The following is a 25,897-nucleotide window of genomic DNA, read 5'->3' on the forward strand; positions in this document are numbered from 1 at the left end:
TCTCACGTCTGGGTAGTGTTGTAGAGCAGAGGGATCAAGGAGTACAGGTGCATGGTTCCTTGAAGGTCGAGTCGCAGGTAGATAAGGTGGTCAAAAAGGCTTTTGGCACTTTGGCCTTCATCAGTCAGAGTATTGAGTATAGACGTTGGGAGGTCATGTTGCAGTTGTATAAGACATTGGTGAGACCCCATTTAGAATATTGTGTTCAGTTCTGGGCACCGTGCTATAGGAAAGGTGCTGTCAAGCTGGAAAGAGTACAGAGAAGATTTAAGAGGATGTTGCCAGGACTAGAGGGTGTGAGCTACAGGGAGAGGTTGAGGTTAGCTACGAGAAACATGCCCAGGGTGTGGATGTGGTCCATGTGTCGACTGGGCCTGTATTCACTGGAATGTAGAAGGATGAGAGGGGATCTTATAGAAACATATCAAATTCTGAGAGGATTGGACAGGGTAGATGCAGGAAAAATGTGCCTGATGTTGGGGAGTCCAGAACCAGGGGTCACAGTTTAAGAATAAGGGGTTGGCCATTTCGGACTGAGATGAGGAAAAACGTTTTCACCCAGAGAGTTGTGAATCTGTGGAATTCTCTCCCACAGAAGGTAGTGGAGGCCAATTCACTGGATGTTTTCAAGAGAGTTAGATTTAGCTCTTAGGACTAATGGAATCAAGGGATATGGGGAAAAAGCAGGAACGGGGAACTGATTGAGAATGATCAGCCATGATCATATAGAAGGGCGGTGCTGGCTCGAAGGGCCGAATGGCCACCTCCTGCACCTATTGTCTATGTCTCTGTTTCTCTGTAGGGCAAACCTCTCCCCAGCAACCCTACCCGGGCAACCCCAGGCCCCTGGCGGAGGTACCACTGACTATCCTCACCCACACTCTGGCTGCCTGTGGGGTTGCAGTGCTTGAGGGAGAGGCTTGGCTTGGCTCGAGGAGCAAAGCGATCTCAAATGAAGTGAGAAGACCACAAGAAATTGCAGCAAATAGTGGACGCAGCCCAGACCATCACAAAAACCAACCTCCCTTCCACTGACTCCATCTACACCTCACGCTGCCTCGGCAAGGCCAGCAGCCCAGACCATCACACAAACCAACCTCCCTTCCACTGACTCCATCTACACCTCACGCTGCCTCAGCAAGGCCAGCAGCCCAGACCATCACACAAACCAACCTCCCTTCCACTGACTCCATCTACACCTCACGCTGCCTCAGCAAGGCCAGCAGCCCAGACCATCACACAAACCAACCTCCCTTCCACTGACTCCATCTACACCTCACGCTGCCTCAGCAAGGCCAGCAGCCCAGACCATCACACAAACCAACCTCCCTTCCACTGACTCCATCTACACCTCACGCTGCCTCGGCAAGGCCAGCAGCCCAGACCATCACACAAACCAACCTCCCTTCCACTGACTCCATCTACACCTCACGCTGCCTCGGCAAGGCCAGCAGCCCAGACCATCACACAAACCAACCTCCCTTCCACTGACTACATCTACACCTCACGCTGCCTCGGCAAGGCCAGCAGCCCAGACCATCACACAAACCAACCTCCCTTCCACTGACTCCATCTACACCTCACGCTGCCTCGGCAAGGCCAGCAGCATAATCAAGGACCAGTCTCACCCCGGCCACTCCCTCTTCTCCCCTCTCCCATCAAAAGGTATAGATGTGTGAAAACGCACACCACCAGATTCAGGGACAGTTTCTTCCTGGCTGTTATCAGGCAACTGAACCATCCTACCACAACCAGAGAGCGGTGCTGAACTACTATCTATCTCATTGGTGACCCTCGGACTATCCTTGATCGGACTTTGCTGGCTTTACCTTGCACTAAAGGTTATTCCCTTATCCTGTAAATGGCTCGATTGTAATGAATGAATGAATGAATGAATAAGTTTATTGGCCAAGTATGTATATACAAGGAATATGCCTTGGTGCTCCGCTCACAAATGACAACACAAACATGAAGTTAACAATTAAGAATAAAGCATAAACACATCAAAACAACACATTATCATGTATTGTCTTTCCGCTGACTGGATAGCACACAAAAGCTTTTCACTGTACCTCGGTACACCTGACAATAAACTAAACTGAACTGAGCTGAATGGAACTGAAGAGCAAAGTGCTGCTGCTTCTCAATTTGATGCCCCGTAAGGAATCTAGTTTGCGAAATACGACTAGTGAAGAGAAATAGAAAGCAGCGTGGTTTTCTGTTGATTCTGAAATGTTTTTTTGTTTGTGCGTCCAGCTGTCAGACACCAAGTCGACAGATCGGAAGCTGACCCTGCTACACTACATTGCCATCGTCGTGAAGAGGAAGTACTGCAACATCGCCACCTTCTGGAACGAGCTGCATTACATCGAGAAAGCCGCAGCAGGTCAGTGCCAACTTTCTGCTCCAGCTGCCTCCTGTCCACAAGAGATTGGCAGAGTTTGACTTCTGTAGTTTAGTTTAGTTTAGTCTAGAGATATAGCGCAGAAACAGGCTCTTCGGCCCACCGGGTCCGCACCAACCAGCGATCCCCGCACACTAACACTATCCTACACACACTAGGGACAATTTACACTTATAGCAAGCCAATGAACCTACAAACCTGTAGGTCTTTGGAGTGTGGGAGGAAACCGGAGATCTCAGAGTAAACCCACGCAGGTCACGAGGAGAACGTACAAACTCCGTACAGACAGGACCTGTGGTTGGGATGGAATCCGGGTCTCCGGCGCTGTGAGGCAGCAACTCTACCGCTGCGCCACCGTGCCGCATTTCTGTAGGTCCCTTCATTATATTGCCTTTCAGCGAGGCAGGTAAACAGGATAAAGCGTTTAACCAGACAACCTTTACTGATGAGGAACAACATCCAACTAATAGCAGCGGCAGATGCAGCAAATGATCAAAAGTCATGCCACATAGTGAACAACAATAAACACTGCTCCCATAACAAAGTAACAAACAGATAATAATCACCCACGTCCTCTCTGTCATTTAACTATTTATGTGCAATATACAATGCATGAAATTGCAGCTCCACCACTGATTTTCCGGCATCCGTGGTTCCAGAGTCTTTCTGGATTATCCATGTTGTCGGACCAACAGAGGTCACGGCCTCCGAGAGGAGGTACCGGAACGTTCCGCCTAGGCCGCCGAGGGGGGGGGGGCCAAGATACCGGCCTGCAAAGTTGGCCTCGGGAGTCGGCTATGGGAACGGATCTGCCAGCTCCGGCCGGGCTGGAGTTCCAGAGCCCCGGCCACAGCAGGCAAATTCCACCCGCCAATCGGCCAGCCGCGGAAGTCCTGATGAGGTCGAGATCGGCCGCCTCACCCGGCCTAGGTGCCACATTTTCGGGGGGATTTCAAGTGCGCTCTCGTAATTTTGTCCGGATTAAAGGAGGTGCCAGACTAGCAGTTGCCAGAAAATCGATGGTGGACCTGTACTTATAAAGCACATATCTTCCCACTCAGAAACAAAACATTACTAAACGACAGTCCACTCGTGTTCTAATCTTTGCATCTTCAACCTACCGATAAACTATACATAACAACTTCACACTATTACATATCCTGTATACAGATAAACCCAATGGATAACTTCTCCAATGCCTTTATATGTGATGTCCTCATCTTGCACTGTAGAAACCGCAGTATAACACACCCACTTCACAACATTCATTATAATCCCCAACACTTCACATACACCAATATCTCATTAACAATGACAATAATTGCAATGACACATTGTTTGCATGATATGCAGCGTGGCACAGCTGCTAGAACCGCTGCCTCACAGGTCCTGATCTCTGTGTGGAGTTTGCACGTTCTCCCTGTGAGCGCATGGGTTTTCTCTTGTGCTCCAGTTTCCTGCCCCATTCCAAAGACATGCAGGTTGGGAGGTTAATTGGCCCTTTGTGAATTGCCCTCGAGTGCGTGGGACATAGAGTCACAGAGTGATACAGTGTGGAAACAGGCCCTTCGGCCCAACTCGCCTACACCGCCCAACAATGTCCCAGCTACACTAGTCCCACCTGCCTGCGGTTGGTCCATATCCCTCCAAACCTGTCCTATCCATGTACCTGTCTAACTGCTTCTTAAACTATGGGATAGTCCCAGCCTCAACTACCTCCTGTGGCAGCTTGTTCCATACACCCACCACCCTCTGTGTGAAAAAGTATGGAACGAGCTGCCAGAGGAGGTAGTTGAGGCTGGGACTATCCCATCGATTAAGAAACCGTTAGACAGGTACATGGATAGCAAAGATACTAGAGGAGCAAGATAGACCACTCGACCCTAAAAACCGTAGTATGTCATGGCGCCATTTTAGTAGCCAGAAACTTGCAGAAACATTTAAAAAGAAAAATAACAACAATCTGTGAATTGATAGATGAGATATATTCTGCATTTTTATGGTATCATCACACATACTGTTCCCCCACAACACTGATTACACTGCGAGAGGCAGAGCGAACGGCGGGTTTTGCTTACTAAAATGGCGGACGTTACGCTCATTTGCGTACTGCACTTCAGTACAGGCGATTTCAACGGAGTGGTCCATCTTGTTCCTCTAGTATCTTTGATGGATAGGACAGGTTTGGAGGGATATGGACCAAACGCGGGCAGGTGGGTCTAGTGTAGCTGGGACATGTTGGCCGGTGTGGGCAAGTTGGGCTGAAGGGCCTAATTCCTGATTGTATCACTCTATGACTGTGTGAGCTGCTGGAGTGCTGCTGCATGGCTGCAACTGCAGCAGCATTCCACCAGCGCAGACAAAGTCATCAACAAGTCTTCCGCCGCACCACCGTTTAGTGAGAGCGAGATGAAACATCGGAACCGATGAGTGGCACGATGACCAGCTCAAGATGGTCTCACATTGAATCCAGACGTTTATCTGAAAGGAAGAAATAGTCTCATAATCATAGAATCGTACAGCATGGAAACAGGCCCTTCGGCCCAACTCATCCATGCCATCCAAGATGCTCCATCTAAGCGAGTCCCATTTGCCTGCTTTTGGTCCATATTCGTCCAAACTTTTTCCATTCATGTACCTGCCCAAATGTTTTCTAAATGTTGTATAGTCAATGGGTGGGGAATGCATCCAGTATCTCAGTGAATCTCTTGACACAACTGCACAAGAGTGAGGGAGGGATTGTAGGGTGGCACGGTGGCGCAGCGGTAGAGTTGCTGCCTTACAGTGAATGCAGCACCAGAGACCCGGGTTCGATCCTGACTACAGGTGCTGTCTGTACGGAGTTTGTACGTTCTCCCCGTGACCGCGTGGGATTTCTCCGAGATCTTCGGTTTCCTCCCACACTCCAAAGTCATGTGGGTTTGAGGTTAATTGGCTTGGTATAAATGTAAAAATTGTCCCTGGTGTGTGTAGGATGGTGTTAATGTGCGGTGATCGCTGGTCGGCGCGGACACGGTGGGCCGAAGGGCCTGTTTCCGTGCTGTATCTCTAAACTAAACTAAACTAAGCTAAAAAGTCAAAGGGTGGGGAATGCATCCAGTATCTCATTGAAGTTCTTGACACAAGTGCACAAGAGGGAGTGAGAGAGAGATTGTGGGCAGCACGGTGGCACAGCGGCAGAGTTGCTGCCTCACAGCGAATGCAGCGCCGGAGACCCAGGTTCCATCCCGACTACAGGTGCTGTACAAGAGGGAGGGGGAGATTGTGTTCCTCAAAGTATTCTCCGATCTTGTGGTGGGGGAGGGGGGGGAGCTTTCTTAGCAAGGAGACGGCCATTGATAGAGATGGCCTTCCCTTTCCTTTCCTGACCGTTTCATTTCCCCCCGCAGTTTCGTTGGAAAACGTCCTGTTGGATGTAAAGGAGATGGGCCACAACATGGAGCTGGTGAAGCGGGAGAGCAGTAAGCATGAGCACAACGTAGTGCTGAAGGAGTTCCTGTCAATAAACGAAGGGAAGTTGGAAAAACTCCAGCGAGACTCCAAAACTGCGCAGGCAAGTGCAAAACGGCGCTGATCACCCTTCCCATCTTCAATTTTGTTCTCGGCATTCCAGTTCTCAGCCTAAGTAGGTATAACATGCAGCGAAGAAAGCTAATGGCATCACAAAATGCCGGAGTAACTCAGCAGGTCAGGCAACATCTCTGGAGAGAAGGAATGGGTGACGTTTCGGGTCGAGACCCTTCTTCAGACTGATGTCAGGGGGGCAGGACAAAGGAAGGATATAGGTGGAGACAGGAAGATTGAGGGAGAACTGGGAAGGGGGAGGGGAAGAGGGATAGAGGGACTATCTAAAGTTGGAGAAGTCAATGTTCATACCGCTGGGCTGTAAGCTGCCCAGGCAAAATATGAGGTGCTGTTCCTCCAATTTGCGGTGGGCCTCACTTTGACAATGGAGGAGGCCCATGACAGAAAGGTCAGACTGGGAGTGGGAGGGGGAGTTGAAGTGCTGAGCCACCGGGAGATCAGGTTGGTTGAGGCAGACTGAGCGACTGGCATGTTGGCCTTCATCGCGAGAGGATTTGAGTTTAGGAGCAAGAAGGTCCAACTGCAGTTGCACAGGGCCCTATTGAGACCGCACATGGAGTATTGTGTGCAGTTTTGGTCTACTAATTTGAGGAAGGACATTCTTGCTATTGAGGGAGTGCAGCGTAGGTTCACCAGGTTAGTTCCCGGGATGGCGGGACTGACATATGATGAAAGAATGGGCCGACTGGGCTTGTATTCGCTGGAATTTAGAAGGATGAGAGGGGACCTTATAGAATCATATAATTTTTTTTAAAGATTGGTCAGGGTAGATGCAGGAAACATGTTCCTGATGTTGGGGGAGTCCAGAACCAGGGGTCACAGTTTAAGAATAAGGGGTAGGCCATTTAGGACTGAGATGAGGAAAATCCTTTTCACCCAGAGAGTTGTGAATCTGTGGAATTTTCTGCCACAGAGGCCAATTTACTGGATGTTTTCAAGAGAGTTAGATTTAGCTCTTAGGAATCAAGGGATATGGGGAGAGGGCAGGAACGGGGTACTGAATGTGGATGATCAGCCATGATCACATTGAATGACGGTGCTGGCTCGAAGAGCCGAATGGCCTCCTCCTGCACCTATTTTCTATGTTTCTAAACTGTTCAGCACAGGTTCAGTCTAAGCCCCAAACATATAAACGGTCATGTGTTTTATAAACGGTCATATGATGTGCCATGCCTTATTTCTTCAGTGGAATGGTTGCCATTTATACATTGAAGGAGGTTATGGTTTATGGAAACACATGGGATGAGAGGTTCATAAGTCAAAGGAGTAGAATGAGGCCATCCCCGCACACTTGTAGACACTGGAATTTAGAGGGATGAGAGGGGATCTTATTGAAACATATAAGATTATTAAGGGATTAGACACGTTAGAGGCAGGAAACATGTTCCCAATGTTGGGGGAGTCCAGAACCAGGGGCCACAGTTTAAGAATAAGGGGTATTTATTCACAAAATGCTGGAGTAACTCAGCAGGTCAGGCAGCATCTCGGGAGAGATGGAATGGGGATGTTTTGGGTCGAGACCCTTCTTCAGACTGATGTCAGGGGGGGCGGGACAAAGGAAGGATATCTTCCTGTCTCCACCTATATCCTTTCTTTGTCCCGCCCCCCTGACATCAGTCTGAAGAAGGGTCTCGATCTGAAACGTCACCCATTCCTTCTCTCCTGAGATGCGGCCTGACCTGCTGAGTTACTCCAGCATTTTGTGAATAAATACCTTCCATTTGTACCGGCATCTGCAGTTATTTTCTTATACTAAGAATAAGGGGTAGGCCATTTGGGACTGAGATGAGGAAAAACCTGTTCACCCAGAGAGTTGTGAATCTGTGGAATTCTCTGCCTCAGAAGGCAGTGGAGGCCAATTCTCTGGATGCTTTCAAGAGAGAGTTAGATAGAGCTCTTAATGATAGCGGAGTCAGGGGGCATGGGGAGAAGTCAGGAACGGGGTACTGATTGAGAATGATCAGCCATGATCACATTGAATGGCGGTGCTGGCTCGATGGGCCGAATGGCCTACTCTTGCACCTATTGTCTATTGTCTAACACTATCCTACACACACACTGTGGATAATGGCCTTTTCCTCTTGTTTCCAATGCTATGTTCTAGATAGCAATTGGATCATATTTGACTGTTATTCAAACAGCACTTAGCCCAATTCCCAATGTCTCAAACAAAAATGAAACTCTTTTTCAAATGACGTTCTGATGCTTTTCTCCTGACATTTTGCTTGCGATCACGTCTTGGAAATGAATCTGCCATTTCTGGGGACTCCACTGCGTTCCTGGAAAGCTGACAACACAAGTGCTCGGAGGTGCCACAGATTTCCAAAGGGGGCTGGCAGTTATTTTCTTTCAAGAGGCCACAGCACAAAGTGAACAATAGTTTGCTGAATCACGCCCTGGGACAGGATATGTAAAACAAATTGCAAAGTGGGTGTTCCACTCTGTCCTGTCCTGTCCTGTCCTGTCCTGGTTCAGCAGAGAATCCGAGCCCGATTCTCCCCAGAAGGGCGGGGAGGGACTGGGACGAAATGGAATGTGTGGGAAAATGTTTGACTGCCGACAACTCGCGGCCAAGTTTTTGAATAAACATTATTGGTGAGAAAGTGAGGGAGAGACTGAAGGGAAATCTTTAAAACAGCATAGAAGAGGGGAGGTCATTAATTCTTGACGTTTAGCAATAACGCCTAGTTGCATGACCCGTGACCTTTAACCTTTACTGGCAAGCGAGTGCAAGATGGCTGCTGCTGCTTTTTAGTTTAGTTTTAGTTTAGTTTAGAGATGCAGCGCGGAAACAGGCCCTTCGGCCCACCGAGTCCGCACCGACCAGCGATCCCCGCACACTAACACTATCCTACACACTGGGGACAATTTACACTTACACCAAGCCAATTAACCTATACACTCGCACGTCTTTGGAGTTTGGGAGGAAACCGGAGCACCCGGAGAAAACCCACGCAGGTCACGGGGAGAACGTGCAAACTCTGTACAGACAGCACCTGTAGTCAGGATGGAACCCGGGTCTCCGGCGCTGTGAGGCAGCAACTCACTGTTTGGGGATAAAGCTGACTGCTGTTGTAACTATAACTGTTGTTGGACATGCAAGGTGAATGAGACAGCACCTAATTTCCTTTCTGCCCTGTACAGGAAGCGTATAATAAAGTGATTGGGTATTTTGGAGAAAGTCCCAAGACGACCCCCCCATCGGTGTTCTTCCCAGTCTTTGTCCGCTTTGTGAGGTCCTACAAGGTAAGATCACAGAGGATCTGCTCCCTCTGCATCTGTTTACCATTGCCGCAACTTCAAACAGTAGTTACGGGCCATGGAGACAGGCTTCCAGATGCCACCCAAAAGGCAGACAGCTATTAACATGTTAAAGTGAAGTTAATGAGTCTTTGGCATCAACAGTATTTACCCACCTGTCTTTTCTAAACTTTAATGGCACTTTCCTAGAGTAAATATTGAAAGAACTTTCATCCTGCAGCTTCAGTAGCTGTAAATGGGATAAAAGAGGGAAAGTGAGGGTGAAGCAACTTAGCCCAGGCCTGGTGTTCAGGCCTCACTTAGTTACCTCCCCCCTCCACTCCATCCAAGGACCCTGACGGTCTTTCCAGGTGAGGCAGAGGTTCACTTGCACCTCCTCCAACCTCATCAACTGTATCCGCTGTCCAGACGTCAACTTCTCTACATCGGCGAGACCAAGCGCAGGCTCGGCGATCGTTTCGCTGAACACCTCCCCTCAGTCCGCCTTAACCAACCTGATCTCCCGGTGGCTCAGCACCTCAACTCCCCCTCCCATTCCCAATCTGACCTTTCTGTCCTGGGCCTCCTCCACTGTCAGAGTGAGGCCCAGCACAAATTGGAGGAACAGCACCTCATTTCACTTGGGTAGCTTACACCCCAGCGGTATGAACATTGACTTCTCTAACTTCAAGTAGCCCTTGCTTTCTCTCTCCATCCCCTCCCCCTTCCCAGTTCTCCCACCTGCCTTCCTTTCTCCGACTACATTCTATCTCTGTCCCGCCCACTCCCCTGACATCAGTCTGAAGAAGGGTCTCGACCCGAAACATCACCCATTCCTTCTCTCCTGACCCGCTGAGAATTCCACAGATTCACCACCCTCTGAGTTTCAGTCAGAGGGTGGTGAATCTGTGGAATTCTTTACCACAGATGGCTGTGGAGGCCAAATCAATGGATATTTTTAAGGCAGAGATAGATTGTTGATTAGTACGGGTGTCAGGGGTTTAGGGGAGAAGGTAGGAGAATGGGGTTGGGAGGGAGAGATAGATCAGCCATGATTGAATGGCGGAGTAGACTTGATGGGCTGAATGGCCTCATTCTGTTCCTATCACTTTTGACCTCATGACCATATGATTGCAGTGTAAGAGTAGTAGATTTCACTGAGTCAAAGCACCAACTTGTTCCCGTCGACTAATCTTGGCCTTAAAGGCCTGTGGGCCTGGCATGGGCACTAGGCTGGTGTAGCAGTGGGCAGCCTGGCCAGGTGATGATACTGTAGATGTTTAGTTTCTTAGTTTAGTTCAGAGATACAGCGCGGAAACAGGCCCTTCGGCCCACTGAGTCCGCACCGACCAGCGATCCCCGCACACTAACACTATCCTACACACACTAGGGACAATTTACAATTTTACCAAACCAATTAACCTACAAACCTGTACGTCTTTGGAGTGTGGGAGGAAACCGGAGCACCCGGAGAAAACCCACGCACATCACGGGGAGAACGTACAAACCCCGTACAGACAGCACCCGTGGTCAGGATCGACTGGCGCTGTGAGGCAGCAACTCTAACGCTGTGCCCCTGTGTGTCCTCCACTGCTGCTCTGTGTCGTGCTGCAGTCCGCGTGCGATTCGCGTCCTCTGTGGGTCCTCTGGCGGCGCCTGATCCACGGTGATCTATAGACAGACTGCAGGGAGGGGCGCTGAGTTGGATTCTTCCTCTCCATCTGCAGGAAGCGGAGCAGGAGAACGAGCTGCGGAAGAAGCAGGAGAAAGCTTTGAGGGAGAAGATGCTGGCACAGGAAGCCAAGCTTCAACAGGTCCAGAAGGTAAAGCCCGCACCCACCTCTCTCTCACTGTTGCACCTTGACCTTCACTCCTCACAGCCAGGTGACCAAAATGTTGGCAGGCCTGGGGCGAGGCCTGGGGAAGTAGGGGAATACAGGCACAGGAGAAGCATGTGGCCCAATGGTTCCATGGCACTCAACTCAACTCAACTCAACTAGTTAGATTTCAAGATTCAAGATTTCAAGATCAATTTATTGTCACATGTACCAATTAAGGTACAGTGAAATTTGAGTGACCATACAGCCACTTACACTTACAGCCTAAGTGAAAAGCAACAAGACACACAGCCACATAAAATAAAATTTAACATGGACACCCACCACAGTGGATTCCACATTCCTCACTGTGATGGAAGGTAATAAAGTTCAATCATCTTCCTCTTTGTTCACCCGCGGTCGGGGCTGTTGAACCGTCCGCAGTCGGGGCGATCAAAGCCCCCACAGCCGACTGTCCGAAGCCCCCGTCAGTGTGATAGAAACTCCCACGTCGGGGCGGTTGAAACTCTCTCCGCGGCATGGAGCTCCCGAGTCGGCCTCTTCTCACCGCGGGCTTCACGGTGTTAGAGTCCACAGGCCCCGCGGTTGGAGCTTCGATCCCCGGCAAAGGATCGCAAGCTCCGTGATGTTAAAGTCCGCGCCGCGCCGTGCCCGCGGCATGAATCGCCGGGCCGGTCTCCAGGAAAGGCCGCCAACTCCTCGATGTTAGGCCGCAGTGCGGACGGAGATACGACACGGAGAAAAATCACATCTCCGTCGAGTTAAGAGATTGAAAAAAAGATCCCCCCAACTTCCCCCCCCCCCCCACATAAAACACACCAAGGAACACTAAAACATACTTTCAACACATACTTAAAATAACAAAAACAGAAGAAAGGACGGACAGACTGTTGGCGAGGCAGTCGGTGCTGGTGGCGCCACCTGGTGTTTTTATGCAGCTGCCAAATTGCACGCAGAAATCTCCCACAAGCCACAACATGGTAACATTTAAACAGTCTGTCTTTAAGAGCAAATTAAATGGTGAATCAGGTGGCTGATAATCTCACACTGAATTGTTGCGTTCAAAGTTGGACCCAGGGTCTTCATTTCAAAATGAAAGGTCTTCTGATGACTTACCCAGAGCAATTTAACGGCTGAGAATCGTGCAATATTTGTAAACAGCGCTGAACATTTGGAGTATTATTTTTGCACCATCTATCATTTGATGAACAGCGCTGAATATTTTACAGTAATCGTATGCCAAGTTTTTTTCATAGATGTAGGCCTGGGTAATGTTTTATTTGCCTTGGACACAAATTTGTAATCACTTCAAAGCTTTAAAATGATTGCATGTTTTACATTCCAGGTCTTTAAAATCTTGACATTCTGCATTTCACTCCTTCCAATTGGCATCCAACTCCACTATCAGCTTATTTTTGTGTTGTCTGTAAGTTTAGTTTAGTTGAGGTTAGTTTAGTTTGTTGTCATGTGTACCGAGGTACAGTGAAGAGCTTTTGTTTCCTGCTAACCTGTCAGCGGAAAGTCAATACATGATTACAATCGAGCCGTCCACAGTGTACAGATACATTATAAAGGGAATAACATTTAGTCCAAGATAAAATCCAGTAAAGTCCAATCAAAGATAGTCCGAGGGTCTCCAATTAGGTAGAGTTTAGTTCTGTTTCGTTTAGTTCAGAGATACACAGTGGAAACAGGCCCTTCGGCCCACCGAGTCCGCACCGACCAGCGATCATCAACAACTAGTGCTGTGCTACACATGACGGACAATTTTACTAAAGCCAATTAGCCTACAAACCTGTACGTCTTTTGAGTGTGGCAGTAAACCGGAAAAAATCCATGGAGTCACAGAGTCATAGTCATACAGTGACAGTGTGGAAACAGGCCCTTCGGCCCAACCTGTCCACACCAGCCAACATGTCCCAGCTACACTAGTCCCACCTGCCTGCACTTGGTCCATATCCCTCCAAACCTGTCCTATCCATGTACCTGTCTAATTGTTTATTAAACGTCGGGCCTCAACTATCTCCTCTGGCAGCTTGTTCCAGACACCCACCACACTTTGTGTGGAAAGGTTACCCCTCAGATTCCTATTAAATCTTTCCCTCTTCACCTTGAACCTATGTCCTCTGGTCCTCGATTCCCCTACTCTGGGCAGGAGACTTTGAGTATCTGCCCGATCTATTCCTCACGTCATGGGGTAGAACGTACAAACTCCGTACAGACAGCGCCCGTAGTCGGGATGGAACCCGTGTCTGTGGTGCTGTGAGGCAGCGACTCTACCGCTGTGCCGCAGTGTGCCATCATGCGGGCATTCACTGGGCAGCGTGCGTGCCCCGTGCTGTGCAGTAACGGTGCCATCATGCGGGCATTCACTGGGCAGCGTGCGTGCCCCGTGCTGTGCAGTAACGGTGCCATCGTGCGGTCAGCGTGCGTGCCCCGTGCTGTGCAGTAACGGTGCCATCGTGCGGGCAGCGTGCGTGCCCCGTGCTGTGCAGTAACGGTGCCATCGTGCGGGCAGCGTGCGTGCCCCGTGCTGTGCAGTAACGGTGCCATCGTGCGGGCAGCGTGCGTGCCCCGTGCTGTGCAGTAACGGTGCCAGCGTGCGGGCAGCGTGCGTGCCCCGTGCTGTGCAGTAACGGTGCCATCGTGCGGGCATTCACTGGGCAGCGTGCGTGCCCCGTGCTGTGCAGTAACGGTGCCATCGTGCGGGCATTCACTGGGCAGCGTGCGCGCCCCGTGCTGTGCAGTAACGGTGCCAGCGTGCGGGCAGCGTGCGTGCCCCGTGCTGTGCAGTAACGGTGCCATTGTTTCCTGCAGTCTCCCTGCCCCAGGAACAAGCGGCAGCACCAGGAGCTCATTGCCGAGCTGCGAAGGCGGCAGGTCAAAGATCACCCGGCGGTGTATGAAGGCAAAGACGGGACCATTGAAGACATTATCACAGGTAACGCTTGACTACATGCCGAGCCTTGGGCTAGCTGGCTCGCCGGAGAGACACAGTGTTTCAAGGCTAATGATTTGCCACAGTGTGCAGGAAGGAACTGCAGATGCTGGTTTAAACCGAAGATAAACACAAAGCGCTGGAGTAACTCAGCGGGTCAGGCAGCATCTCTGGAGAGAAGGAATGGGTGACGATTCGGGTCGAGACCCTTCTTCGGACTGAACTCAAAGCTTTCAGTCTTGACTTGAAATATTCCCCATTCCTTCTCTCCAGAGATGCTGCCTGACCCGCTGAGTTACTCCAGCACCCTGTGAAACGTCACCTATCCATGTTCTCCACAGATGCTGCCTGACCCGCTGAGTTACTCCAGCACCCTGTGAAACGTCACCTATCCATGTTCTCCACAGATGCTGCCTGACCCGCTGAGTTACTCCAGCACTCTGTGAAACGTCACCTATCCATGTTCTCCACAGATGCTGCCTGACCCACTGAGTTACTCCAGCACTCTGTGAAACGTCACCTATCCATGTTCTCCACAGATGCTGCCTGACCCACTGAGTTACTCCAGCACTCTGTGATTCTCCACAGTGATGTACTTGTGTCCATTTGATTTGCTTCCAGTGAGGTTTTATTTGGCAAGTTTCCTTGAACTGGTTGTCAACGCCACCGACCTTAGTTTTCTTGCTGCAGACTTGACTTGGTTGCAACGATTGTGTGCCAAGATTAACAGCATTGTTTGAGGGCAGCTTCCCTTGTTCTGTCATGAACATTGACTTCTCCAACTTTAGATAGTTCCTCTGTCCCTCTCTTCTCCTCCCCTTCCCAGTTCTCCCTCTATCTTCCTGTCTCCACCTATATCCTTCCTTTGTCCCGCCCCCCTGACATCAGTCTGAAGAAGGGTCTCGACCCGAAACATCACCCATTCCTTCTCTCCTGAGATGCTGCCTGACCTGCTGAGTTACTCCAGCATTTTGTGAATAAATACCTTCGATTTGTACCAGCATCTGCAGTTATTTTCTTACACTACCTTGTGTGACTGTGTAGCCAAGCGTTTCGTGCTGTGATGTTGCAATATAAATGTCACTGACCAGAGGTGGAATCCATTTTGGAGCTTGGAATCCATTTTGTGTTGGGAGCTCAGTCATCGAGTGATACAGCGTGGAAGCAGGCCCTTTGGCCCAACTTGCCCACGCCGGCCAACATGTCCCAGCTACCCTAGTCCCACTTGCCTGCGTTTGTCATATCCTATCCATGTTCCTGTCTTCAATGTTGCGATAGTCCCTGCCTCAACTACCTCCTCGACCGCCAATAAATGAGGGGGGGCTATGAAAGGCACCTCCAGCCCCCTAATGCAACCCGTGTAGGAAAGAGCCGCAGATGCTGGTTTAAATCGAAGATAGACACAAAATGCTGGAGTAACTCAGCGGGTACAGGCAGCATCTCTGGAGAAAAGGAATGGGTGACGTTTCGGGTCGTGGCTCTTCTTCAGACACTTCTCAATCCGAAACGTCACCATTCCTTTTCTCCAGAGACGCTGCCTGGCCCACTGAGTTACTCCAGCTTTTTATGTCCACCTTCGGTGTAAACCAGCATCTGCAGATCCTTCCGACGCTGTGTATAAGGCAACTGCCTACCTGGTAGACTTTTTCCTCCTACTCTGCTAATCCCCAGGTGTTGGAGCTTAACCTCTGATGTCCTTCCAACGTGGGCTTTCAAATAGTGATCGGTTAAGACATTGGAGCAGAATTAGGCCGTTCGGCCCATCGAGTCTACTCCGCCATTCAATCATGGCTGGTCTATCTCTCCCTCCCAACCCCATTCTCCTGCCTTCCCCCCATAACCCCTGACACCCGCACTAATCAACAATCTATCTATCTCTGCCTTAAATATATCCACTGACGGCCTCTGTGGCAATGAATTCTACAGATTCACCACCCTCTGACTAAAGAAATTCCTCCTCATCTCCTTCCTAAAGGTACCTCCTTTTATTCTGAGGCTGTACCCTCTGGTCCTAGACTCTCCCACTAGTGGAAACATCCTCTCCACATCCACTATCCAGGCCGCTCACTATTCTGTACGTTTCAATGAGGTCCCCCCTCATCCTTCTAAACTCCAGCGAGTACAGGCCCAGTGCCGACAAACGCTCATCATATGTTAACTAACTCATTCCTGGGATCATTCTTGTAAACCTCCTCTGGACCCACTCCAGAGCCAGCACATCTTTCCTCAGATATGGGGGCCTAAACTGCTCACAATATTCCAAATGTGGCCTGACCAGCGCCTTGTACAGCCTCAGCATTACACCCCTGCTTTTATATTCTAGTCTAGAGATGGGCTGAGGCAGGAGGCGAGGGAGAGGTGTTTTCTGTGACTTCTTCTTCTTGCGTATGGCGTGCACAGCCTAAAATTGTAGGCCAAGGGTGAACATCCAGGCCAAGGCAGCATCAGTTGCTGGGTGGATGGCCTTGATGCCACCAGGGACAAGCCGCAGTGAGCCGCCATTCACGAGGGATGTGTGGGATGGTGTGGTCTGGATATCTGCAGTCACAAGCAGGGCTGTGTCTGTCATCCCCCACTTGTGCAGGTGATGGGCTGTTCTTGCATGGAGGGTGTGGATCGTGTTCAGGGTTAGTCATTGCTTGCGATGGAGGTCAGATCCCGGTGGTTTCACTGTGGGGTCTGTGATCACCTCTCCGTTGTTGGTGTTGGCACTTTCCAGGCTCTGCACCACTCAGTCTTGGGGTCAAAGTCTTCCAGGGATTTGGCTGAAGACCAGAAGGGTTTGTGGGACTTCAGGCGCGTGTTGGGCAGATTGTTCAAGTCAGTCTGGATGGGAAGGTCAGGGTTAGCCCCGATGGTGCACCAATCTGTCAACATCCTCTCCCTTCTGTGTATGCTGGGAGGGGCGATGTGAGAGAGGACAGGGAGCCACTGCAAAGGTGTTGACTTAAGCGTCCCTGTGATGACTGTTTTGCTTTGATAGGTGGAATCTCAGTCATTCTTATCTGGATGCTGTTGTCAATTGAATGATTACCCAAAGACATTGAAACTGTCCCGTCTTTTTTATACTCTTTACTTTTTAACTCTTTTGATGATGACTGACAAAGCACAAGAGCAGGATACAGAAGCTGGTTCAGCTTGGTGCATCGAATCACTGTCATTAAAACCTGCTGCAGTCTTGCTACTCAGCAATGATCAGATTCCGATTATTTCAGTAATGGCCTGCGTTTAATGCAGTCACCACTTTTCTTACTGAGCTTACGAACACTGAGCTTAATCAACTCTGAATCAACTTCAGTCTGAAGAAGGGTCTCGACCCGAAACGTCACCCATTCCTTCTCTCCTGAGATGCTGCCTGTCCCGCTGAGTTACTCCAGTATTTTGTGATACCTTTGATTTGTACCAGCATCTGCAGTTATTTTCCTACTTAATCAACTCTGAGATCGCTAGGTTTTAATGGACTTCACCTCGGCACCAGCATAATCAAGGACCAGTCCCACCCCAGGCACCAAGGAATAACCTTCAGCACAAGATAAAGTCCAGTAAAGTCTGATTAAAGATAGTCCAAGGGTTTCCAATGATGTAGGTGGCTGGTTGGGACTGCTCTCTAGCTGGTGATAGGATGGTTCAGTTGGCTGGGAAGAAACTGTCCCTGAAACTGGAGGTGTGTGTTTTCACACATCTGTACCTTTTGTGTTCGAAGGAACTGCAGGTGCTGGTTTAAACTGAAGATGGACACAAAATGTTGGAGTCTGAAGTCTGACTCAAGTCTGAAGTCAGTCTGAAGTCTGACTGGCTAAAGTCTGAAGAAGGATCTCGACCCGAAACGTCACCCATTCCTTCTCTCCAGAGATGCTGCCTGTCCCGCTGAGCTACTCCAGCTTTTTGTGTCCATCTTCTCTACCTTTTGCGCGATTGAAGAGGGAGTGGCCAGGTGAGACTGGTCCTTGATAATGCTGCCGGCCCTGTCTGGTCATGGTCATTGATTATGCTGCCGGCCCTGTCTTGTCATGGTCATTGATTATGCTGCCGGCCCTATCTGGTCATTGATTATGCTGCCGGCCCTGTCTGGTCATTGATTATGCTGCCGGCCCTGTCTGGTCATTGATTATGCTGCTGGCCCTGTGAAGCGACTGGGCATGTCTTCTCATTATGGTTATGTATCCTCCCATCAACAGCCCACCAACACAAAACAATATGAATCTGGAAGTATTAGAGCAGAGTTAGAGCTGTTTCCTGCTATATTCTGCTCTGCGGTGGTGCAGTCTAGTGACTGGGCAAGATAATATCCATCTAGCATCGTAAGACGCTTCATTTTCAGTGAGTCTGTCCCAGCCTCACGTGTTGGCTAATGATCCAGCATCAACCCAGCAAGAGGTGGTCTTTCAAAGGTTGAACTTTCCAGTGTGTGTGCTGTTATTTGATGCATTGTCATATTAAGGCTGTCATTTGATGTGGTTTCTTTTTCTTCCCCCATCCCTTTTGCTTCCTTCCCCCCCCCCCCCCCTCCTTTTGCCCTTCCTTCCTTCCCTCTCTCTCTCTCTCGCACGACCCTCCTCCTGCAGTGCTGAAGAGTGTGCCCTTCACAGCGCGGACTGCCAAACGGGGCTCTCGGTTCTTCTGTGAAACGATGTTGTGTGACGAGTCCAACTGTTAGCGTTTCTGCCCTCTACAGTCTGCAATTGCGACAGGTTTATACCATTTTTTTTCTCTCTCTCCTATTGCATTTGCTGTCGTTTCTAATGCTCATTTGAGATGCTGGTCCATCTGAGAATCTTCCTTTCAAATGCCCCCTAAAACCAGCTTTTTGTGCCTCGCCCACGATGTTCCAGACGATGGTGAAAAGGAGGGACAGCCCAAGCTTGTCCATGGAGGCTGAGATTGAGGCCGACCTGCATGCAGCTATCCGTTAGAGCATCTCTCCTGGATTGGGGCTTGGGTTGCGATGGGAACCAGTGGGCAGCTTGGGGCAGGGAAGGGTTGTTGGTCTTAGTGGCCATTGCAAAGGGCATTGATGGGTGCTGACCAGAGCTGCACCTACAGGAAGCCATTGTGTTGGCACGACGTGAGACAAGTGTTTCAGGTGGGCCAGCGAGTGACCTTATGTCTTTGTGCGTCTGATATCATACAGCTGCATTGGTCTGCCCTTCAATCTCTTCACCATCTTCTGTTGCTTTGTATAGCATGCTTTTAGTTTAGATTAGTTCAGAGATGCAGTGTGCAGTGATTCCCACACATTAACACCATCTCTGGTGCTGTGAGGCAGCCACCATGCCACTGTGCCACCATGCCACTGCGCCACCATGCCACTGCGCCACCATGCCACTGCGCCACCATGCCACTGCGCCACCATGCCACTGCGCCACCATGCCACTGCGCCACCATGCCACTGTGCCACCATGCCACTGCACCACCATGCCACTGCACCACCATGCCACTGCACCATGCCACTGCACCACCATGCCACTGCACCACCATGCCACTGCACCACCATGCCACTGCACCACCATGCCACTGCACCATCATGCCACTGCACCATGCCACTGCACCACCATGCCACTGCACCACCATGCCACTGCACCATCATGCCACTGCACCATGCCACTGCACCATCATGCCACTGCACCATGCCACTGCACCACCATGCCACTGCACCATGCCACTGCATCATCATGCCACTGCACCATGCCACTGCACCATGCCACTGCACCACCATGCCACTGCACCATGCCACTGCACCACCATGCCACTGCACCATCATGCCACTGCACCATGCCACTGCACCATCATGCCACTGCACCATGCCACTGCACCACCATGCCACTGCGCCACCATGCCACTGCGCCACCATGCCACTGCGCCACCATGCCACTGCACCACCATGCCACTGCACCACCATGCCACTGCACCACCATGCCACTGCACCATGCCACTGCACCACCATGCCACTGCACCACCATGCCACTGCACCACCATGCCACTGCACCACCATGCCACTGCACCATCATGCCACTGCACCATGCCACTGCACCACCATGCCACTGCACCACCATGCCACTGCACCATCATGCCACTGCACCATGCCACTGCACCATCATGCCACTGCACCATGCCACTGCACCACCATGCCACTGCACCATGCCACTGCACCATCATGCCACTGCACCATCATGCCACTGCACCATGCCACTGCACCATGCCACTGCACCACCATGCCACTGCACCATGCCACTGCACCACCATGCCACTGCACCATCATGCCACTGCACCATGCCACTGCACCATCATGCCACTGCACCATGCCACTGCACCATCATGCCACTGCACCATGCCACTGCACCACCATGCCACTGCACCACCATGCCACTGCACCACCATGCCACTGCACCATGCCACTGCACCATCATGCCACTGCACCATGCCACTGCACCACCATGCCACTGCACCACCATGCCACTGCACCATGCCACTGCACCACCATGCCACTGCACCACCATGCCACTGCACCATCATGCCACTGCACCATGCCACTGCACCATCATGCCACTGCACCATGCCACTGCACCACCATGCCACTGCACCATGCCACTGCACCATGCCACTGCACCACCATGCCACTGTGCCACCATGCCACTGCACCACCATGCCACTGCACCACCATGCCACTGCACCACCATGCCACTGCACCACCATGCCACAAGCACCATGCCACTGCACCACCATGCCACTGCACCACCATGCCACTGCACCACCATGCCACTGCACCACCATGCCACTGCACCACCATGCCACTGCACCACCATGCCACTGCACCATGCCACAAGCACCATGCCACTGCACCACCATGCCACTGCACCATGCCACTGCACCACCATGCCACTGCACCACCATGCCACTGCACCACCATGCCACTGCACCACCATGCCACAAGCAGGGATTGGCACTTGCTCATTATTTGACCTTCTTTCAGGAAAGAAGTTTTAGAAGGGCACCTCTTGTTTGATTGGATAAAGGAATAATTTGAGTCTGTTGATTGCAAGTCAAGTCTCTTTGTTTTTTCAGTTGTCAGGCTGTGCTGGTTGTTCTCAAATTGTTTCAAAGCACAGGACACAAGGTGGCACAAAGAAGCGGCGCCTATTTCCCAAATTTTAAAATAAACTAGACCAATTGGTCTCGTTGGGCCCAAACCTCTCCTGCATTGGTGCAGCACCCTCTCCACCCCTCCTCCCCTCCCTCCCTCTCCCCTCCCTCCTCACCCCTCCCTCCCCCCCTCCCTCCCTCCTTCTCCCCTCCCTCCCTCCTCCCCGCACCCTCCCTCCCTCTCCCCTCCCCCTCCCTCCCTCTCCCCTCCCCCTCCCTCTGCCCTCCTTCTCCCCTCCTCCCCCCTCCCTCCCTCTCCCCTCCCCCCTCCCTCCCTCTCCCCTCCCCCTCCCTCCTCCCCCTCCCTCTCTCCCTCTTCCCCTCCCTCTGCCCTCCTTCTCCCCTCCTCCCCCCTCCCTCATCTCATCTCTTCCTTTCTATGAAGAAAGTAAACACACCTAATACCTTTAGTGTAGAGATCCAGCAGGGAAACAGGCCCTTCAGCCCACCGAGTCCATGCCGACCATCGGCCACCCGTTCACACTAGTTCCCCATCTTATCCAACTTTGCCACACACTAGGGGGCAATTTACAGAGGGGCCGATTAACCTGCAAACCCACACGTCTTTGAGATGTAGGAGGAAACCGGAGCACCCGGAGGAAACCCACGCGCTCACAGGTAAAACGTTCAAACTCCACACAGGCAGACAGCATCCAAAGGTCAGGATGGAACCCAGGTCTCTGGCGCTGTGAGGCAGCAGCTCCACCCGCTGTACCGCCCTGTTGCCCGTCAGAAGATACGTGAAGCACGCTTTAGATAACGTCCCACTCCAAGGCCTCTGGCTCTCACCCATGTTGCTCTGCCCATGTGGAGCATGTCTTGCTGACTTCAGGCCAGTTAGATGGTCACGTGGACAGCACAGCGCAGGAGGGGAAAGCAGCAAGCAAGCAGCTGAAGCAGTGCATGCCCAGTGCATGCCCAGTGCATGCCCAGTGCATGCGGGCAGCTGGTGATGGCTCACGTGTTCCGTGGTGGTGCCAGCCCGTGCCACCTCTCCCTCCTGTGTGAATGAGACGGATGGGTAGCAAACCACTGGTGATGCTCTGCATTTCAAACCACTTGCCATTTACCACGCCTGTTGGCTGGAGAGATATGTGCGTGTATGCACAGAGGTGTCACTGTTGCTTGCTCAACTCTTGTGTGGACCTTAATGTCTTGCCATTGTGTCAGCTCCCCTCCCCCTCCCCCACCTCTGTCTCCCCACCCCCCTCCCCCCTCCCCTCCCATCCCCCGCACAGTCACTTTGCTTCTTTGCGCCTTGCTGTTGCTGTCTGACCAACACAATGAAGGCACTGGTGCCAAAGCCCTTTACTGTCCTCTGCCTTTTGTCCGGTAGGTCTCAGAAAGCGACCGTACAGGCGTGCAGACGCGGTGATGTGGCACGTGTGGAAACACCTCTGAAGAAAAGACTTGGGTGGGATTGGGTGAGATTGGAGGGATGGGGGGTGGGCGGGGTGGGGGGAGGGGGAGGAGGAGGAATTGAAGTTACAAACAAAACCAGTGTTATTTAAGACTGTTCCTGTGAGGAGCATCTGGGGATGGACATTCCATTTGCTCCTACGTCACTCTGAAACGAGGACGTTCCTGAGCACGTATCTTCTCATCCATTACGCACGGCGCGATGGAGAAAACCACAGTGGGAGCGGGACAAGGACATCGTGCTCGACATCGAGGAACGAGGATCTGCCCGCTGCCTTAACAAATGAAAGTGCCCCTGCAACGCATTCCAAATCCCACCTCTCAAATCGTTGCAGGTCGGGTGGGAAGAGCCCTTCTTTCAATGGGAGAGAAAACTCGGAGAGAAGTTTTGTCCATCCAGTCAGAGTTGGAGTGCCATGAACAATGAATGCCTTTCCACGTCAGTGTTATGAAGTATTTTTTTACTGTGCTTCTAGTCTTGATTAATTTAAGACTTTTTTTTTCTGTTGTTACTGTAGAATTGGCCTTCTGTGCTAACTCCAAAGGAACCTATGCCGTCTGCTATTGCTGGATTAAAATGCCAGCTGCTTCTGTGGCAAGGGCATTGGCAAAGAGATTTGCCTGTGTTGCTGATACTAAGCGCGTGACGTTGCAAAGTCTGTGTCTTAACACTGATCGCACAAACATGGCCACATCTCAGCATCAGCAACACAAGGCAAGATTGTCCTCCTTGTCTTATCCTCACATTGATTTTAAATCCGCGTGGAATTTGGGAGCATTCCTCGCTGTAAGCCCTCAGTGTTTGGGTTAGCTTGGGAACCATATTTAGACCAGCAACAATGGCTACAGACACTTGCATTTTATGGGAAGGGAAGATTTTCAACAAAGGAGCAATAATTTTCTTCCCCTACCATAAGGGAAAAGTAATACCTACACGGTCTATCCAGACATGAATGTAAAGGCGTGTTTTCCTTGCAAGAGGAAAGTGCTTTTTGAATTAACTGTGGGGTTTCAGTCCTGTGAAGATGCTTAATTTATCTGCAGGACGAGACTACGCAGATTTTACCTGGTCCTTGGTTATCCATTTGCTCCCCACTTCCGCAATTTTGAAATGTTTATCTTTTGCCAAGGGGCGATTATGTTGGGCGCACGTTTTTTGGGCCCTGTTACTCGTGTTCAATGGGGTAGCTGCAAGTTAATGATCCACTGCACATTCCTGACCCACTGTCTCCAGTCTTGATTTAAAGTCACTGCGCTAAACTGAGAAAGATGTATCTAATTGCAATCTCAATTGGACCCGTTGAGATCTGGGGATTATTTTATTGCTAATTCCATGTTTTTTTTGCTCTTCCTTTGTGAGCTAGTATTGGAAGTAATGAAATTGTATAGAATCCTTGAAATTGGAGGCCCCATCATTTGTGTTCCCTGTAATATTCCTTTGCAATGTTATGACTGTCAGTTAAGAAAGATTTCTGATCCAGCGTTATAGGAACACATGCACTTCAAACCCAAAGCCCTGTAATGCCTTACACTCCTTGGCCCAGGGCAAGTTCAATCATCTCCATGGAGTTCACTTCACTGAAGCATCTCCTGGTCCAGGCAAGACTCTTTGTGGTTTAATAGGCAGGTCAGGGTGGAAAGGAGGGGAAGGGGCGATCCTCTTAGGTGAAGTCGCAGGGATTGGCTGGCATGAACTAGTGAGTGGGTACAACAGAGGAGGACAAAGCTGGCAGAGTCAATTGTGCAATGGCTCTTGTGTTGTCACATGTACAAAGTGCCAACCCAGCGAAATGCTTTTCCTTACAAACAGTCCGATAGAGTATGGCCATCTCCCCGATCCTCAATTAGCAAGTGAACTCGAACGCGGACTTTGAAAATGGTGCCTCTTGCATGCAGGCTCAGTCGACTATATATGTGGCAAGTGTGCAGAAATAGTTCACTGAGTCCACATGCAAGAGGCGCCTTGTCTTGGCACCATGTTCAAAGTCCACGCTCTGGTTCTTATCCAGGCGAGCCCCAGGCCTTTGCGGGCCTCCAGCCGTCTCCTGCCTTGGTCCCTCTCCTCGCCCGTCCACCTTTGTTCCCGGGGTGGGGGAGCCTTCTGCAGCTGAGCTCCAGGGCACGGTGGGCCAGACTCCAGTCTCCTCTCCTCTCCCACCCACCTCGTTCCTCATCCTTCATCGCCGGTTCCCTCCGGTCTTCGGGGGACGAGCAGGGGCCAGCACGGCAGCTCCCCCTCCCAGGCCGGTGGGCTTCCTCACTGCCGGCCGTGGCCCGCTAGAGGCTCAGTGCCGTTATCAGCGCCGTTATCAGCATCAACTTGACCAGGGGCAATGTCTGTCCAGTTGTGGCCATTAGTCTAGTGTTGCCAACTGTCCCGTATTAGCCGGGACATCCCGTATTTTGGGCTAAATTGGTTTGTCCCGTACGGGATCGCCCTTATCCCGTATTAGGCCCGGGGGGGGCGCTGTAGGCCTGGACAGTGTAGGTCCGGACAGTGTAGGCTCGGAGACCTGGGCGCCGCCTGTCGGAGGTTATGTAGCAACCCGACTCCCGGCCCGGGCGGTCGCCATTGGTGGAGCAGGAGCGCGTGGCCGCTGGCTGGGTGAGGTCACCCTTTGTCCCTTATTTGGGAGTGAGGAAGTTGGCAACCCTACACTAGTCATGGATTCCACAATGCACCCTCGTACTTCAATGCAAGCATCAAGCAACTTAAACAGCGGCAGGTCCCCAATGTTTTATCAGGCAGTACTACACTTGCCTTTACTGCGTGTAAAATCGTTCCTTAGTTTTCAGCTCGTAATAAGTCCCTAGAAAGCTACCCACAGTCTGTGCAGGGAATTGAATACATTCCACTTGGAAGGAGGTTATGGTGTTAAACTGAAGGTCAAGAATCAAAGGTTCACAAGTAAATAGAAGGTGCCATTTATTGGAACAGTGTAGACCTTTGTTATTTTGCAGAAGAGGTGAAAATACCTAAAGATGTTGTATGGGACCATGTATAAAATCAATAGGAAGGATGCTGGTTTACACCGAAGATAGATGGAAAATGCTGGAGTACCTCAGCGGGACAGGCAGCATCTCTGGGGGGAAGGAATAGGTGATGTTTTGGGTCTCTCTGAGTTACTCCAGAATTTTGTGTCTATCTTCTCATGTTTAAAATCAGCCTTGCATTCCAGCCCAGATTTCAGATGTTTTTCCAGATCATCACCATTCGTAGTGCAAAGGAGGTGGTTCTAACTATTGGGCTTGTCATGGCATGAGCTTCCAAACTACATCCATGTACACTCATTCCATTTCACTGCTCCCCCCACAGGTTTTTACCTCTCCCTT

General features: G+C 50.9%; 1 protein-coding gene across 1 annotated transcript in view; it reads left to right on the top strand.

Moving 5' to 3' along the window:
- Nucleotides 1–22,573, top strand: part of fmnl3 (formin-like 3) — a 210,896-nt gene extending 188,323 nt beyond the window's left edge. Inside the window, exons 21-27 of the mRNA XM_078431548.1 lie at nucleotides 2,257–2,386; nucleotides 5,794–5,961; nucleotides 9,138–9,235; nucleotides 10,957–11,052; nucleotides 13,885–14,008; nucleotides 18,571–18,696; nucleotides 22,482–22,573. Of these exons, the coding sequence (XP_078287674.1) occupies nucleotides 2,257–2,386; nucleotides 5,794–5,961; nucleotides 9,138–9,235; nucleotides 10,957–11,052; nucleotides 13,885–14,008; nucleotides 18,571–18,662 (708 nt within the window). The 3' untranslated portion in view covers nucleotides 18,663–18,696; nucleotides 22,482–22,573. The remainder of the gene's footprint in view (nucleotides 1–2,256; nucleotides 2,387–5,793; nucleotides 5,962–9,137; nucleotides 9,236–10,956; nucleotides 11,053–13,884; nucleotides 14,009–18,570; nucleotides 18,697–22,481) is intronic.
- The last annotated feature ends 3,324 nt before the right edge of the window (nucleotides 22,574–25,897 follow it).

Source organism: Rhinoraja longicauda, chromosome 42 (assembly GCF_053455715.1).
Source record: "Rhinoraja longicauda isolate Sanriku21f chromosome 42, sRhiLon1.1, whole genome shotgun sequence".
In the NCBI taxonomy this organism is placed as follows: domain Eukaryota; kingdom Metazoa; phylum Chordata; class Chondrichthyes; order Rajiformes; family Arhynchobatidae; genus Rhinoraja; species Rhinoraja longicauda.